At 40.4% G+C, this 18,367-nt stretch overlaps 1 protein-coding gene across 1 annotated transcript; it reads left to right on the top strand.

Moving 5' to 3' along the window:
• The first annotated feature begins 6,087 nt into the window (after positions 1–6,087).
• Positions 6,088–7,447, top strand: LOC142235476 (uncharacterized). The gene is made up of 2 exons (XM_075306728.1): positions 6,088–6,456; positions 6,623–7,447. Exons 1-2 carry the CDS (start codon positions 6,088–6,090, stop codon positions 7,445–7,447), a joined length of 1,194 nt encoding a protein of 397 aa, XP_075162843.1.
• Positions 7,448–18,367: the final 10,920 nt, after the last annotated feature.

Genomic DNA, 18,367 nt, shown 5'->3' with positions numbered 1-18,367 from the left:
ATTGGCCTTTCATATCCATCTTTATCCTCTTGCACTAATATGGCGCCAACACCATAGGTGCTTGCATCACATTACAAAATAATAATCAGGATTGACTAATACGGGTGCGGTCGTCTGTCGTTCTTTTAGCAGTTCGAAAGCCTCCTGGGCCTTTTCGTTCCATTCAAACTTTTTCTTCTTTGATAACAATTCAGTTAATGGAAAAGAGATTCCCGAATATCCTTCAATAAACCGACGACACCAGCCTGTCATGCCCGAAAATCTTCTAACTTGTTTTATAGATTTCGGGACTGGTATCTCCCTTATTGCCTTCACCTTATCTTCGTCTATCTGAAGTGTTCCGTTTCCGACTACATATCCCAAATATTTTGCCTTATTTAAAGCGAAATTGCTTTTTCGAACATTTATGGTTAAGCCGGCTTTTCGCAATTGTAATGCTACTTCTAATAGGTGGATCAAAGGATCTTCAAAGGTTTCCGAAACAACCAACAGATCGTCTAAATATACAAAGACGTTAGCCTTCAGATTGTAGGGAATTACCATATCCATTAATTTACAGAGGGACTGTGGGGCATTACATAACCCAAATTGCATCCTTGTAAATTGATAAAGGGGCCTATTAGGCACCGTAAAGGCTGTTTTATGTTTCGAACCTTCACTTAACCTAATTTGCCTAAAGGCATCTTTAAGGACATCTTTTGATATGCAATGAACTGCTGGAAGCCTTGCCAGGATACCATCAATGTTAGGGATGGGATAAGCATCCTTCCAGGTTACTGAGTTCAGCTTTCGACTGTCCAGACACATACGGACCTTATCTGGTTTAATTAAAGGGTGATACGGTCAAAATTTGGTCAAGGGAAAACGCGCGTAAATCGGTGAAATCGTTTATTTAAAAAATCAAATTAAATTTCTTTTTCAAGTTCAATTACTATAAAATTCAGGAAAAATATTCAGTTAGGCTTTCGCTTTTCCAATTGCCGGGCCTCACGCTTGACACCTGCCATCAGATTTTGTACAGCCACCTTGTCCATCTTCTTCGCCGCAGAAAGCCAGTTTGCCTTGAACTGCTGCTCGTCCTTAGCAGTTTTTTGGTCTTCTTTAGGTTCCGCTTGACAATAGCCCAGTATTTCTCAATTGGGCAGAGCTCTGGCGTGTTGGGAGGGTTCTTGTCCTTGGGAACCACCTGCACGTTGTTGGCGGCGTACCACTCCATGGCCTTTTTACCGTAATGGCAAGATGCCAAATCCGGCCAAAACAGTACGGAACAACCGTGTTTCTTCATGAAAGGCAGCAGACGTTTATTCAAACACTCTTTCACGTAAATTTCTTGGTTGACAGTCCCGGAAGCTATGAAAATGTTGCTTTTCAAGCCACAGGTACAGATGGCTTGCCAAACCAGATATTTCTTTGCGAACTTTGACAGTTTTATGTGCTTGAAAATATCTGCTACCTTTCCCCTTCCTTTTGCCGTATAAAACTCCTGTCCCTGAAGCTGCTTTTAGTCGGCTTTGACATAGGTTTCGTCGTCCATTACCACGCAGTCAAACTTCGTCAGCATCGTCGTGTACAGCCTCCGGGATCGCGCTTTGGCCGTCGTATTTTGTTTATCATCGCGATTTGGAGTCACTACCTTCTTGTAAGTCGATAGGCCGGCTCGTTTTTTGGCTCGATGCACGGTTGTAGACGATACACCCAGCTTATTTGCGGCATCTCGGAGAGAGAGGTTAGGGTTTCACTTGAAACTACCGGCAACTCTCTTTGTTGTCTCAGCGGCTTCCGGTTTTCGATTTCCCCCCGATCCAGACTTCCTGGCTGTCGACAAACGTTCCCCAAACACTTTAATTACATTTGTAACGGTTGATTTGGCAACTTTTAGCGATTTTGCCAGCCTTGCGTGCGAGTAGCTCGGATTTTCGCAATGCGCGAGCAAAATTTTGATACGCTGCTCTCCTTGCTTGGGCGGCATTTTGACAACTGAAGAGTGAATTCCAAAATCAAAATAGGAGCAACATTCTACACACACACCTTCAAAATGAGGGGCGTTCAGGTTTTTTAAATGCAAAATTGAAAGAAATACGTCAAGTTAATATTGACCAAATTTTGACCGTATCACCACTACGACCGGAGAAGACCAAGCTGATTGAGGAGCTTCCTCTATTACACCTAATTCCAGCATTCTGTCTAGTTCACTTGTGAGTTGTTTTTCAACTGCTGGTGAAATCGGGTAGTACCGTTGTATTATCGGTTTAGCGTTACCTGTGTCAATTTGGCGTTCAAGCAAGTTGGTGCAACCTAAGCCCTCTACCTCTGAATTTGGAAATGCTGCAATTACCGATTTCAATCTTGTGTGTTCATCTTCAGTCAGATTTATTCGGTCCGTTTCCATTTCCTCCGGACTCACTTCCTCTATACTAGGCATGGAAATCTTTAGTCCAAAGTTCTTCCAAAAGTCATACCCACATATGACATCTTGGCGGATTGAAGGTACCACTAAAAATTCGAGGGATCTCTTAAGATTCTCGAATGCGATATCGATATTTACCATCCCTAATACCTTTTGGCTATGTCCATCCGCAGTTTTTACGCTGCCGATACGTTTTCGAAATCCATTCATCTCTGTTAGAGAGTTTGCCAAATTCCGCCTAGAACACTTTTACTAGCGCCGCTGTCTAAAAGTCCAAAATAGTGATTATTGCCTATTTTAATTTTGACATACGGTCTATTATCAAGTGATTTATCTATCAGTGGTGATATTATGAATTTCCGATATTGTCTCAATATCCTGTTAAATTCTTTTATACTTCTGAGTGACCTTTGCCTCTTCGAAGAGAGTTTGTTCTTTCTATTCCTAATATTTTCATTTTGTTCTACTAATCGTTTATGAAAAGGTCTATTTAGTTGATGTCTTTCAATATCGATGATTTCGTTAGTATCGTGGTTTAGTTCGGATGTCTGCTCTACTTCCTGCCGACATCCGCCTTGTCGTTTTTTGTACATTTCGGCCAAGAAGGTTTATATGTGTTCGGTAAGCCACATCCGTAGCAAAATATTCTTCCTGTGCCAGGCAATCCAAGTACCAGTGACCTTCCATGTTACAATTCCAACATTTTAAATTTCTTATACCGCATATCTCTTCTAATTCAGGAAGGCATGTATCCTGGTCTATCTTAATTTCGCCGGATATTTCGGCAACTTTTAATCTATTAATCCTTGAATCCGTCACGACTATATCACTCATAAATCTTTCATGTTTACGAACTTCCTTTCGTAGCTGTGAAATATTAACAATGTTCAAATGCAACAACGCTAGCCTTATTTCTGGTCTCAAATTCCTAATAGTAGTCTCGCATAGATCTGATTCAGATAGATTATGAGAACGTCGAAATCGCTGTAGTCGCTTTTATATTGATTTTTCAGAGCCATTAAATCGCCAATACAACTCGAGTGCTTTGCCCTCGAATAAGCTATGGGCGTGTCTACATAGTAGATTATAATCCCCTTGCAAATTATTAGACGTGAGAATCTCTTCTATATACAAATTCCTCCACGAGCATGTCGTTAATGTTCGCCAATTACGAATAATGTTCAAGACCTTGTCAGTACGTTTCCGTCACAAAATTGTTTGTCGATCCCGCGTTTCCTTCAGTTGCCTGTACTATTCTTTCTTGTGAAGAAAAATTCCCGTTTGGAACTACGCTGCTATTTAAATGTATGTGATTTTGTTGCTCCGGTACTTACAAAGTTTGAACAAAATTGCGCATTTCTCCCGCAACAATTCTCGTCAATTCCTCTCTAAGATCATGTATGGATTCGTTTATAATGGATCGTACTCTAGTTTCGTCTATTCCGGATTGCCTAGGCTGTTGTGCTCCCTCTGTATTATTTGCCCTATTCACGCGAGATGAGGTACCGGTATCACGTGAGACATTTTGGCTATGAGCCTGTGATCTCGTAGTTCTACGATCGTCTGGCTGATTCATATTGCTAGAATCGTTCATGTCCACCGTGAAGCTACAATTACTTGGGGCATCTATGTCCGATAAGTTGTCCCTACTTCTAGTCAATGTCATGTTTAATGAATTTGTCCTATTGTAATCTAAATTCTAATCTTATTTTTTTTTTTATTTATTTAATATTTTTTTTTATTATTTCAAAGTAACGAAAAGAGCTCGAGTTTTTCTTACCACTACTCTTGAAGACGGTCGCGTATAAAATGTATAAATATACTTATCAACCTCCAATATTTCTATAAAACAAATTTTGCACAACTCAAAAATTAAGGTAAATCTGATTTATCTACTGGTAACAGCAAATTTATTTTAATTTCACTATAAATCCACGAGCGCTTGTTGATGAGGATACTGAAGACTATTGTTGATTTAAATAATAAAAGTTAATGATGGAGGACCAAATCGCAACATATTTAGATGCATACAACTAGTAAACAATTATAATCAGGGCTCATCTTATAAATACTTAAACTTCATATATTTATCTTGTCTACATCGATGCTTCTAGGCGTTCCATATAGGATTGCATGACCAATGGTATTTAAATAAATAATTTTTCTCTTTCTTCTTTTCAAAGCGCCGGTTTTCTTTAAATGTCTTTTACATGGTTGTCATGACAAATTTCCGACCAAACAAATGGAATTCGTGTTAATGCTCTTTATGCACTTACAATTCATATATTCTCGTTATTCTCGTACCTTCCAGTGGTTTTATAATTTTGTAATTTATTTCGGATGTTTTTAAGATTAATTTCTCACCAAATCGATACAGCACAACACGTCCCACGTCTGCAGATGATTTGCTGTTCAATTATTTATGTGCGTGTCATTAATTTGGGGCACTACGGTTCGTTTTGCACCTTTTTTTCAAGTTTATTTGGAGCGTAAGTAAAGCTCGTCTGTCGCACACTGTTTCCAGAAAAAAAAACCTTGTTTTGAGTTTGGTAATTTTATTGGCCGTTGCTTCTTGGCTATATTGTAATTTCGTATTTGGTTACATTCTTCAATTTGGTAGTTGAACTTAAAGTTAGGATGTCTGTCTCTCCCTTTGATCGCTTTATTCGCGTTTCGGACGCTCTTATTAACCCTGGACAGTCATCCTTCGTCAAAATGACGACGCGTAATTTCATTTTCGATTTAAAATGCATTTTAGTCGATTCGGAAATGATAAATTTAAGTTATACCAATACAACCATTTTATGAATTTTTGTCTTATACTAATTAAAAACTAATCGAATAAGGAAATAAACTCAATTTTGATACTCATTTTTGCTCACGATGCAAATTATAGCATCTTGAAATAAGCCGTAGTCAAAATGACGAAGGATGACGTTAGTGTACAAAAAATAAGGATGACTTTCCAGGGTTAAATTCCTCGCCAATTTTAATGCCATGAGGATTTAGATGTCTATAGCCTCGAGATTCGAAGTGAGGAATTGGGGAAGTTGTGGACCAAGGTTCAGGATTCCTTTGAGGAATGCTTGGCTAGTTTACAGGGTTCCGAATCAACGAAAACGAATATTGAATCGGTGGACGGGAAGTATGACGCGTCCCATCAGGCATATATGAATTGTTTGTCCGCAATAAATCGGAAGTTGAGCCAATTTCGTCGTTCGCGTAGGTCATCCATCACTTCGTCTGCGTCTTCGGTCGATGCAGCATCGAGACGGAGTATCGGGTCTCATAAATCGAATAAAGGATCTGAAGCGATTTTGACTAATAACGCGACTTCTTCGATACCGGCTGATCGGGATGAGCAGTCGCTGCCTAACGGCAACACCGGTTTTAGGGGGTGAAGAGGCCGCGAGCATTGAATACGTACGAGGTTTCGACTGATAATTGGGACCAGATACTCGTTTTTATTTGCCTTCAACGTTTGCCGCGGCTCACACAGACTCGTGGGCGGATTTAGACGCTTTTTTGTCCGAAAGAGTTCGTACGTTGATGTGTTTGCATGATTTGCGGGAGGATACGTTTGCGAAGCGTTCTCAAGAGAAGAAGATCAAGGCGCGGAACGTTACACAGTGGTGAAACGTAATCGGCTGCGCTTCAATTGCTTAACGAAAGGTCATGAGATGAAGGATTGTCCAAGTAAATGTTCGTGTTCGAAATGTAATTCGAGACATCATTCGCTATTGCATCGTGATTCTACGCCGTCTAATAGCGCGACTTCGGCGAAAAGTTCGACCGACCCATTGTCGAGTTCAGCGGCTAGTTTTCAACCGAGAGCTACGCCACAACCTTCCCCCTCGTCGGCATGCCTACATCGCCAGACATTTCATACGACGCAAAATAGGGCCGTGCTGTTGGGAACTGCGATGATTAATATCATGCACGATGGGGTTTCATATCCGGCACGCGCTTTGATCGACCCCGCTTCAGAATCTTCGTTTCTGACGGAACGCATTCGAAATCGGGTGAAACTGCCGGTTCATGCGGGTAATGTTACAATTTCGGGGGGGGGGGGGGGGGGGCGCTATTTCGGCCAAATCGAGTAAAATGTGTAATTTAAGAATCGGATCTCCACTCAACGCATCGGTTTTGTTGGAGACGACGGCTATAGTGCTCCAATCTATATCCGGGAATTTACCTTCTTTTACGGTTTCGCAGGAAGTGTTATCTCAAATTCCAGATATTCGCTTAGCTGATCCGAATCTTTTTGTGTCGAGACCGGTCGATATTATACTAGGCGCGGATTTGTATCCGAGAATACTCTTGGAAGGTTGCGTGCAGATTGTGGCTCAATCATTGATAGCACAAAACAGTGTCTTCGGCTGGTTAGTAACAGGTCCGATTTCTACATCACAAATTCAGACGTTTACGACGACCATCGCAGTTAATGAAGAGGAACGTTTAAATAGAATGCTTTTACGGTTTTGGGAGTTGGAGGAAACTCCACGTAGAGGAATTTTGTCACCCTCCGATAAGTTTTGTGAAGAGAATTACGTTCGGACAACGCGCAGGGATTCGGAAGGTAGATATATAGTTACACTGCCACTCAAGGAGGAGCTCGGTCCTCGTGGATGTTTGGGTGAATCCCGTACGACGGGTTTGAAGCAATTTTATCGTAACGAAGCGTCTTTATTGAGAAGACTGGACGTGAAATCAGTGTATGCCAGCGTTGTTAAAGAGTATTTGTATTTGGATCACATGAGGCCAGTATCCGCCATTTCTTCAAGTGATACACTCTTGTGTTATCTTCCGCATCATCCAGCCATTAATCTCGAGAAAAAGACTTCGAAACTTCGCGTCGTGTTTAATGCGTCCAACAAAACGTCCAACGGGAATAGTCTTAACGATATTCTTCACGTAGGTCCCACTTTGCAACAGGACTTAGTCTTTCTTATTGTGCGATGGCGAATTTTTAGATTCGTGTTCAACTGCGATATTACGCAAATGTATAGGCAAATTCGAGTTGCAGAGAATTGTTTTTAGGGATTCTCCGACAAGGACAGTCCAGGTCTATGAGCTACAAACGGTGACCTTCGGTGTAAATTGTGCACCATATCTCGCGATACGGACACTGTTACAGTTAGCTGAAGATACTGAGAAGGACTTTCCGCTCGCTGCACATATTTTACGTAAATGTATGTACGTTGAAGACGTTTTGACCGGAACTCATGACCTTGAAATCGCGATAATGGCACGGGATCAATTAATAGCGGCGCTTGCGACGGCTAAATTTGAACTGCGGAAATGGACATCGAATTATAGAGAAATTTTAGATTCGCTGCCGGCGGAATATTTGGTTTATGCTCAATTGCTGGCATTTGTCGTGGCTAGGGGGTCGGGGAGGTTCATCCAAACTGATAATGGCTTGGATGAGAATAATAACGACATGTCAGAGACAAAGACAGTAGTCCCAATAGATATAAAAGCATCGAAAGGAAGAACGGTTCAAAGCTGCCTTGTTCAGAAAAATTTCATTTCAATTTTTCAGAAAAACCAAAGTGAGAGACCGTGAGGGACCTCGCAAAATACACCACACGTTTCCAAAAAAAAAAAAAAGAAAACACAAATTTCTTACGTCCAGATATCCTTTGCGTGGTAAACTCCTTTGCTCGAACTATTTCTATCCTGTAGCTCATAGGTAACTTGACCAATTTTTCGCAAAACAACCGCTTTCTTCCCAACGGGTGCTAGTTTTGCATTGAACCCCTCAGCTTTGTTGCTCTGAGCAAAGTTCCGCCGTATTACTTCCTGACCAATCTCAAAACTTTTTACTCTGGACCTCAAGTTATAAATTCGTTTGTTCTTGTCATAAGCCTTCTTCATGTAACCCTTAATTGAGTTCCGAATAAGTGATAATTTGTCCTGCATTTCTATTACTACATCTTTGTCCGCGAGTCTGTTTAATTTTCTTAAGAGTTCATAGTCCTGGCCATGTGTCACCATCGTTTGTCCAAAAACTATTTGGTAAGAAGTTCTGCCAACACTTTCATGGTAACTATTTCTTAATGAGCAATTTATGCTTCCTACATATATATCCCATTCTCGTTGGTTATCCAGTATATAGGAGCGTAGAGCTTCGTTTATAGTACGATTTACTCGCTCGTTTGCATTGGTCTGAGGACTATATACAGCGCTTAAAATGTGTCTTATGCCATTGTGCTTCAAAAACTGTTCAAAATTTCGGCTCCTAAATTGAGTCCCATTGTCGGTTACTATTTCATTGGGCACTCCAAAGCAATTAAATGTTTCTTGCAAATAGTCTATTATAGGTTTTGAGATCAAGTTTTTTAAAGGCTTTAAGAAAGTGAACTTGGAAAAGTGATCTAGAATGATCAATATACCTATGTGACCCGATTTTGTACGTGGCAACAATGGTCCTATTATATCTATATAAAATCGTTGAAAGGTCTTTGTGTTTTCACCATCTTTCCCAAGGGAGGTCTCAATAATGAGGTAGGTGTTTTCGACGTCTTACAAAGACCGCAGTCGCCTATATAATTTTTAACTTGGCTCACCATACCAGGGCAATAAAAGTAACGTCTAATCCTCTCTAGAGTTCTCCGTATTCTTCCATGTGCTGAGTTCGGCGCATCATGAGCTGCATAAATAACAGAATGTCTTAATTCTTCGGGAACTATAAGTTTTCAAGAGCCCAATTCATCGCCTTCCCCGTGGAAAACTGGGTCCGTGTATAAATAAATTTATACACTACCTTAAAGTCCGGTAATTGAGAATCGTTATAAGCATTACGAAGGTCCTTGTAATTACCGCTATCAAACGCTTTCGAATTTAGGTCTATGACAGGCAGACTCTCTGCTGAAATAGATTCCATCGAATCCTCACCTTCGTTAGTTCTGGAAAGCGTATCTGGAACTACATTTAATTTTCCTACGTTTGATGCTGAACTGAACCCCCTGTAATTTCAAACACCACCTTGCCAATCGACCCGATAAATCTTTTTGACTCATGAGCCATTTTAAGCTGGCATGGTCTGTGACGACTTTAAATATATGTCCCTCTATGTAAGGCCTATATTTCTTTATAGCCGACACGACAGCCATACACTCTAGTTCCGTGATAGAATAATTTCTTTGATTTTTATTTAATTTATGGGACATGAAAGCTATTGGCCTTTCATATCCATCTTTATCCTCTTGCACTAATATGGCGCCAACACCATAGGTGCTTGCATCACATTGCAAAATAATAATCAGGATTGACTAATACGGGTGCGGTCGTCTGTCGTTCTTTTAGCAGTTCGAAAGCCTCCTGGGCCTTTTCGTTCCATTCAAACTTTTTCTTCTTTGATAACAATTCAGTTAATGGAAAAGAGATTCCCGAATATCCTTCAATAAACCGACGACACCAGCCTGTCATGCCCGAAAATCTTCTAACTTGTTTTATAGATTTCGGGACTGGTATCTCCCTTATTGCCTTCACCTTATCTTCGTCTATCTGAAGTGTTCCGTTTCCGACTACATATCCCAAATATTTTGCCTTATTTAAAGCGAAATTGCTTTTTCGAACATTTATGGTTAAGCCGGCTTTTCGCAATTGTAATGCTACTTCTAATAGGTGGATCAAAGGATCTTCAAAGGTTTCCGAAACAACCAACAGATCGTCTAAATATACAAAGACGTTAGCCTTCAGATTGTAGGGAATTACCATATACATTAATTTACAGAGGGACTGTGGGGCATTACATAACCCAAATTGCATCCTTGTAAATTGATAAAGGGGCCTATTAGGCACCGTAAAGGCTGTTTTATGTTTCGAACCTTCACTTAACCTAATTTGCCTAAAGGCATCTTTAAGGACATCTGTTGATATGCAATGAACTGCTGGAAGCCTTGCCAGGATACCATCAATGTTAGGGATGGGATAAGCATCCTTCCAGGTTACTGAGTTCAGCTTTCGACTGTCCAGACACATACGGACCTTGTCTGGTTTAATTAAAGGGTGTTACGGTCAAAATTTGGTCAAGGGAAAACGCGCGTAAATCGGTGAAATCGTTTATTTAAAAAATCAAATTAAATTTCTTTTTCAAGTTCAATTAGTATAAAATTCAGGAAAAATATTCAGTTAGGCTTTCGCTTTTCCAATTGCCGGGCCTCACGCTTGACACCTGCCATCAGATTTTGTACAGCCACCTTGTCCATCTTCTTCGCCGCAGAAAGCCAGTTTGCCTTGAACTGCTGCTCGTCCTTAGCAGTTTTTTGGTCTTCTTTAGGTTCCGCTTGACAATAGCCCAGTATTTCTCAATTGGGCAGAGCTCTGGCGTGTTGGGAGGGTTCTTGTCCTTGGGAACCACCTGCACGTTGTTGGCGGCGTACCACTCCATGGCCTTTTTACCGTAATGGCAAGATGCCAAATCCGGCCAAAACAGTACGGAACAACCGTGTTTCTTCATGAAAGGCAGCAGACGTTTATTCAAACACTCTTTCACGTAAATTTCTTGGTTGACAGTCCCGGAAGCTATGAAAATGTTGCTTTTCAAGCCACAGGTACAGATGGCTTGCCAAACCAGATATTTCTTTGCGAACTTTGACAGTTTTATGTGCTTGAAAATATCTCGATAGTCCGGCTCGTTTTTTGGCTCGATGCACGGTTGTAGACGATACACCCAGCTTATTTGCGGCATCTCGGAGAGAGAGGTTAGGGTTTCGCTTGAAACTACCGGCAACTCTCTTTGTCGTCTCAGCGGCTTCCGGTTTTCGATTTCCCCCCGATCCAGACTTCCTGGCTGTCGACAAACGTTCCCCAAACACTTTAATTACATTTGTAACGGTTGATTTGGCAACTTTTAGCGATTTTGCCAGCCTTGCGTGCGAGTAGCTCGGATTTTCGCAATGCGCGAGCAAAATTTTGATACGCTGCTCTCCTTGCTTGGACGGCATTTTGACAACTGAAGAGTGAATTCCAAAATCAAAATAGGAGCAACATTCTACACACACACCTTCAAAATGAGGGGCGTTCAGGTTTTTTAAATGCAAAATTGAAAGAAATACGTCAAGTTAATATTGACCAAATTTTGACCGTATCACGACTACGACCGGAGAAGACCAAGCTGATTGAGGAGCTTCCTCTCTTACACCTAATTCCAGCATTCTGTCTAGTTCACTTGTGAGTTGTTTTTCAACTGCTGGTGAAATCGGGTAGTACCGTTGTATTATCGGTTTAGCGTTACCTGTGTCAATTTGGCGTTCAAGCAAGTTGGTGCAACCTAAGCCCTCTACCTCTGAATTTGGAAATGCTGCAATTACCGATTTCAATCTTGTTTGTTCATCTTCAGTCAGATTTATTCGGTCCGTTTCCATTTCCTCCGGACTCACTTCCTCTATACTAGGCAAGGAAATCTTTAGTCCAAAGTTCTTCCAAAAGTCATACCCACATATGACATCTTGGCGGATTGAAGGTACCACTAAAAATTCGAGGGATCTCTTAAGATTCTCGAATGCGATATCGATATTTACCATCCCTAATACCTTTTGGCTATGTCCATCCGCAGTTTTTACGCTGCCGATACGTTTTCGAAATCCATTCATCTCTGTTAGAGAGTTTGCCAAATTCCGCCTAGAACACTTTTACTAGCGCCGCTGTCTAAAAGTCCAAAATAGTGATTATTGCCTATTTTAATTTTGACATACGGTCTATTATCAAGTGATTTATCTATCAGTGGTGATATTATGAATTTCCGATATTGTCTCAATATCCTGTTAAATTCTTTTATTCTTCTGAGTGACCTTTGCCTCTTCGAAGAGAGTTTGTTCTTTCTATTCCTAATATTTTCATTTTGTTCTACTAATCGTTTATGAAAAGGTCTATTTAGTTGATGTCTTTCAATATCGATGATTTCGTTAGTATCGTGGTTTAGTTCGGATGTCTGCTCTACTTCCTGCCGACATCCGCCTTGTCGTTTTTTGTACATTTCGGCCAAGAAGGTTTATATGTGTTCGGTAAGCCACATCCGTAGCAAAATATTCTTCCTGTGCCAGGCAATCCAAGTACCAGTGACCTTCCATGTTACAATTCCAACATTTTAAATTTCTTATACCGCATATCTCTTCTAATTCAGGAAGGCATGTATCCTGGTCTATCTTAATTTCGCCGAATATTTCGGCAACTTTTAATCTATTAATCCTTGAATCCTTCACGACTATATCACTCATAAATCTTTCATGTTTACGAACTTCCTTTCGTAGCTGTGAAATATTAACTATGTTCAAATGCAACAACGCTAGCCTTATTTCTGGTCTCAAATTCCTAATAATAGTCTCGCATAGATCTGATTCAGATAGATTATGTTGAAGCCTATCCGTCAACCCAGAAATAACTTCTAAATAGTCGTCTATATTTTCATTACTTCTTTGTCTGCGTCTACGAATGTCGTCTAGAACGTCGAAATCGCTGTAGTCGCTTTTATATTGATTTTTCAGAGCCTTTAAATCGCCAATACAACTCGAGTGTTTTGCCCTCGAATAAGCTATGGGCGTGTCTATATAGTAGATTATAATCCCCTTGCAAATTATTAGACGTGAGAATCTCTTCTATATACAAATTCCTCCACGAGCATGTCGTTAATGTTCGCCAATTACGAATAATGTTCAAGACCTTGTCAGTACGTTTCCGTCACAAAATTGTTTGTCGATCCCGCGTTTCCTTCAGTTGCCTGTACTATTCTTTCTTGTGAAGAAAAATTCCCGTTTGGAACTACGCTGCTATTTAAATGTATGTGATTTTGTTGCTCCGGTACTTACAAAGTTTGAACAAAATTGCGCATTTCTCCCGCAACAATTCTCGTCAATTCCTCTCTAAGATCATGTATGGATTCGTTTATAATGGATCGTACTCTAGTTTCGTCTATTCCGGATTGCCTAGGCTGTTGTGCTCCCTCTGTATTATTTGCCCTATTCACGCGAGATGAGGTACCGGTATCACGTGAGACATTTTGGCTATGAGCCTGTGATCTCGTAGTTCTACGATCGTCTGGCTGATTCATATTGCTAGAATCGTTCATGTCCACCGTGAAGCTACAATTACTTGGGGCATCTATGTCCGATAAGTTTTCCCTACTTCTAGTCAATGGCATGTTTAATGAATTTGTCATATTGTAATCTAAATTCCAATCTTTTTTTTTTTTATTTATTTAATATTTTTTTTATTATTTCAAAGTAACGAAAAGAGCTCGAGTTTTTCTTACCACTACTCTTGAAGACGGTCGCGTATAAAATGTATAAATATACTTATCAACCTCCAATATTTCTATAAAACAAATTTTGCACAACTCAAAAATTAAGGTAAATCTGATTTATCTACTGGTAACAGCAAATTTATTTTAATTTCACTATAAATCCACGAGCGCTTGTTGATGAGGATACTGAAGACTATTGTTGATTTAAATAATAAAAGTTAATGATGGAGGACCAAATCGCAACATATTTAGATGCATACAACTAGTAAACAATTATAATCAGGGCTCATCTTATAAATACTTAAACTTCATATATTTATCTTGTCTACATCGATGCTTCTAGGCGTTCCATATAGGATTGCATGACCAATGGTATTTAAATAAATAATTTTTCTCTTTCTTCTTTTCAAAGCGCCGGTTTTCTTTAAATGTCTTTTACATGGTTGTCATGACAAATTTCCGACCAAACAAATAGAATTCGTGTTAATGCTCTTTATGCACTTACAATTCATATATTCTCGTTATTCTCGTACCTTCCAGTGGTTTTATAATTTTGTAATTTATTTCGGATGTTTTTAAGATTAATTTCTCACCAAATCGATACAGCACAACATGTCCCACGTCTGCAGATGATTTGCTGTTCAATTATTTATGTGCGTGTCATTAATTTGGGGCACTACGGTTCGTTTTGCACCTTTTTTTCAAGTTTATTTGGAGCGTAAGTAAAGCTCGTCTGTCGCACACTGTTTCCAGAAAAAAAAACCTTGTTTTGAGTTTGGTAATTTTATTGGCCGTTGCTTCTTGGCTATATTGTAATTTCGTATTTGGTTACATTCTTCAATTTGGTAGTTGAACTTAAAGTTAGGATGTCTGTCTCTCCCTTTGATCGCTTTATTCGCGTTTCGGACGCTCTTATTAACCCTGGACAGCCATCCTTCGTCAAAATAACGACGCGTAAATTCATTTTCGATTTAAAATGCATTTTAGTCGATTCGGAAATGATAAATTTAAGTTATACCAATACAACCATTTTATGAATTTTTGTCTTATACTAATTAAAAACTAATCGAATAAGGAAATAAACTCAATTTTGATACTCATTTTTGCTCACGATGCAAATTATAGCATCTTGAAATAAGCCGTAGTCAAAATGACGAAGGATGACGTTAGTGTACAAAAAATAAGGATGACTTTCCAGGGTTAAATTCCTCGCCCATTTTAATGCCATGAGGATTTAGATGTCTATAGCCTCGAGATTCGAAGTGAGGAATTGGGGAAGTTGTGGACCAAGGTTCAGGATTCCTTTGAGGGATGCTTGGCTAGTTTACAGGGTTCCGGATCAACGAAAACGAATATTGAATCGGTGGACGGGAAGTATGACGCGTCCCATCAGGCATATATGAATTGTTTGTCCGCAATAAATCGGAAGTTGGGCCAGTTTCGTCGTTCGCGTAGGTCATCCATCACTTCGTCTGCGTCTTCGGTCGATGCAGCATCGAGACGGAGTATCGGGTCTCATAAATCGAATAAAGGATCGGATCGGATAAAGGATAATCGAATAAAGGAAATCGCTTCAGGATTTTGACTAATAACGCGACTTCTTCGATACCGGCTGATCGGGATGAGCAGTCGCTGCCTAACGGCAACACCGGTTTTAGGGGGTGAAGAGGCCGCGAGCATTGAATACGTACGAGGTTTCGACTGATAATTGGGACCAGATACTCGTTTTTATTTGCCTTCAACGTTTGCCGCGGCTCACACAGACTCGTGGGCGGATTTAGACGCTTTTTTGTCCGAAAGAGTTCGTACGTTGATGTGTTTGCATGATTTGCGGGAGGACACGTTTGCGAAGCGTTCTCAAGAGAAGAAGATCAAGGCGCGGAACGTTACACAGTGGTGAAACGTAATCGGCTGCGCTTCAATTGCTTAACGAAAGGTCATGAGATGAAGGATTGTCCAAGTAAATGTTCGTGTTCGAAATGTAATTCGAGACATCATTCGCTATTGCATGGTGATTCTACGCCGTCTAATAGCGCGACTTCGGCGACAAGTTCGACCGACCCATTGTCGAGTTCAGCGGCTAGTTTTCAACCGAGAGCTGCGCCACAACCTTCCCCCTCGTCGGCATGCCTACATCGCCAGACATTTCATACGACGCAAAATAGGGCCGTGCTGTTGGGAACTGCGATGATTAACGATGCTATTTCGGCCAACTCGAGTAAAATGTGTAATTTAAGAATCGGATCTCCACTCAACGCATCGGTTTTGTTGGAGACGACGGCTATAGTGCTCCAATCTATATCCGGGAATTTACCTTTACCATCAGCTAAGCGAATATCTTACAATTCCAGATATTCGCTTAGCTGATCCGAATCTTTTCGTGTCGAGACCGGTCGATATTATACTAGGCGCGGATTTGTATCCGAGAATACTCTTGGAAGGTTGCGTGCAGATTGTGGCTCAATCATTGATAGCACAAAACAGTGTCTTCGGCTGGTTAGTAACAGGTCCGATTTCTACATCACAAATTCAGACGTTTACGACGACTATCGCAGTTAATGAAGAGGAACGTTTAAATAGAATGCTTTTACGGTTTTGGGAGTTGGAGGAAACTCCACGTAGAGGAATTTTGTCACCCTCCGATAAGTTTTGTGAAGAGAATTACGTTCGGACAACGCGCAGGGATTCGGAAGGTAGATATATAGTTACACTGCCACTCAAGGAGGAGCTCGGTCCTCGTGGATGTTTGGGTAAATCCCGTACGACGGGTTTGAAGCAATTTTATCGTAACGAAGCGTCTTTATTGAGAAGACTGGACGTGAAATCAGTGTATGCCAGCGTTGTTAAAGAGTATTTGTATTTGGATCACATGAGGCCAGTATCCGCCATTTCTTCAAGTGATACACTCTTGTGTTATCTTCCGCATCATCCAGCCATTAATCTCGAGAAAAAGACTTCGAAACTTCGCGTCGTGTTTAATGCGTCCAACAAAACGTCCAACGGGAATAGTCTTAACGATATTCTTCACGTAGGTCCCACTTTGCAACAGGACTTAGTCTTACTTATTGTGCGATGGCGAATTTTTAGATACGTGTTCAACTGCGATATTACGCAAATGTATAGGCAAATTCGAGTTGCAGAGAATTGTTTTTAGGGATTCTCCGACAAGGACAGTCCAGGTCTATGAGCTACAAACGGTGACCTTCGGTGTAAATTGTGCACCATATCTCGCGATACGGACACTGTTACAGTTAGCTGAAGATACTGAGAAGGACTTTCCGCTCGCTGCCCGTAAATGTATGACCAATTGACCAATTTTTCGCAAAACAACCGCTTTCTTCCCAACGGGTGCTAGTTTTGCATTGAACCCCTCAGCTTTGTTGCTCTGAGCAAAGTTCCGCCGTATTACTTCCTAACCAATCTCAAAACTTTTTACTCTGGACCTCAAGTTATAAATTCGTTTGTTCTTGTCATAAGCCTTCTTCATGTAACCCTTAATTGAGTTCCGAATAAGTGATAATTTGTCCTGCATTTCTATTACTACATCTTTGTCCGCGAGTCTGTTTAATTTTCTTAAGAGTTCATAGTCCTGGCCATGTGTCACCATCGTTTGTCCAAAAACTATTTGGTAAGAAGTTCTGCCAACACTTTCATGGTAACTATTTCTTAATGAGCAATTTATGCTTCCTACATATATATCCCATTCTCGTTGGTTATCCAGTATATAGGAGCGTAGAGCTTCGTTTATAGTACGATTTACTCGCTCGTTTGCATTGGTCTGAGGACTATATACAGCGCTTAAAATGTGTCTTATGCCATTGTGCTTCAAAAACTGTTCAAAATTTCGGCTCCTAAATTGAGTCCCATTGTCGGTTACTATTTCATTGGGCACTCCAAAGCAATTAAATGTTTCTTGCAAATAGTCTATTATAGGTTTTGAGATCAAGTTTTTTAAAGGCTTTAAGAAAGTGAACTTGGAAAAGTGATCTAGAATGATCAATATACCTATGTGACCCGATTTTGTACGTGGCAACAATGGTCCTATTATATCTATATAAAATCGTTGAAAGGTCTTTGTGTTTTCACCATCTTTCCCAAGGGAGGTCTCAATAATGAGGTAGGTGTTTTCGACGTCTTACAAAGACCGCAGTCGCCTATATAATTTTTAACTTGGCTCACCATACCAGGGCAATAAAAGTAACGTCTAATCCTCTCTAGAGTTCTCCGTATTCTTCCATGTGCTGAGTTCGGCGCATCATGAGCTGCATAAATAACAGAATGTCTTAATTCTTCGGGAACTATAAGTTTTCAAGAGCCCAATTCATCGTCTTCCCCCGTGGAAAACTGGGTCCGTGTACAAATAAATTTATACACTACCTTAAAGTCCGGTAATTGAGAATCGTTATAAGCATTACGAAGGTCCTTGTAATTATCGCTATCAAACGCTTTCGAATTTAGGTCTATGACAGGCAGACTCTCTGCTGAAATAGATTCCATCGAATCCTCACCTTCGTGAGTTCTGGAAAGCGTATCTGGAACTACATTTAATTTTCCTACGTTCAATGCTGAACTGAACCCCCTGTAATTTCAAACACCACCTTGCCAATCGACCCGATAAATCTTTTTGACTCATGAGCCATTTTAAGCTGACATGGTCTGTGACGACTTTAAATATATGTCCCTCTATGTAAGGCCTATATTTCTTTATAGCC

This window comes from Haematobia irritans, chromosome 4 (genome assembly GCF_050003625.1).
Source record: "Haematobia irritans isolate KBUSLIRL chromosome 4, ASM5000362v1, whole genome shotgun sequence".
NCBI classification, from domain to species: Eukaryota; Metazoa; Arthropoda; class Insecta; order Diptera; family Muscidae; genus Haematobia; species Haematobia irritans.
This window is presented reverse-complemented; position numbering and strand designations above follow the sequence as displayed.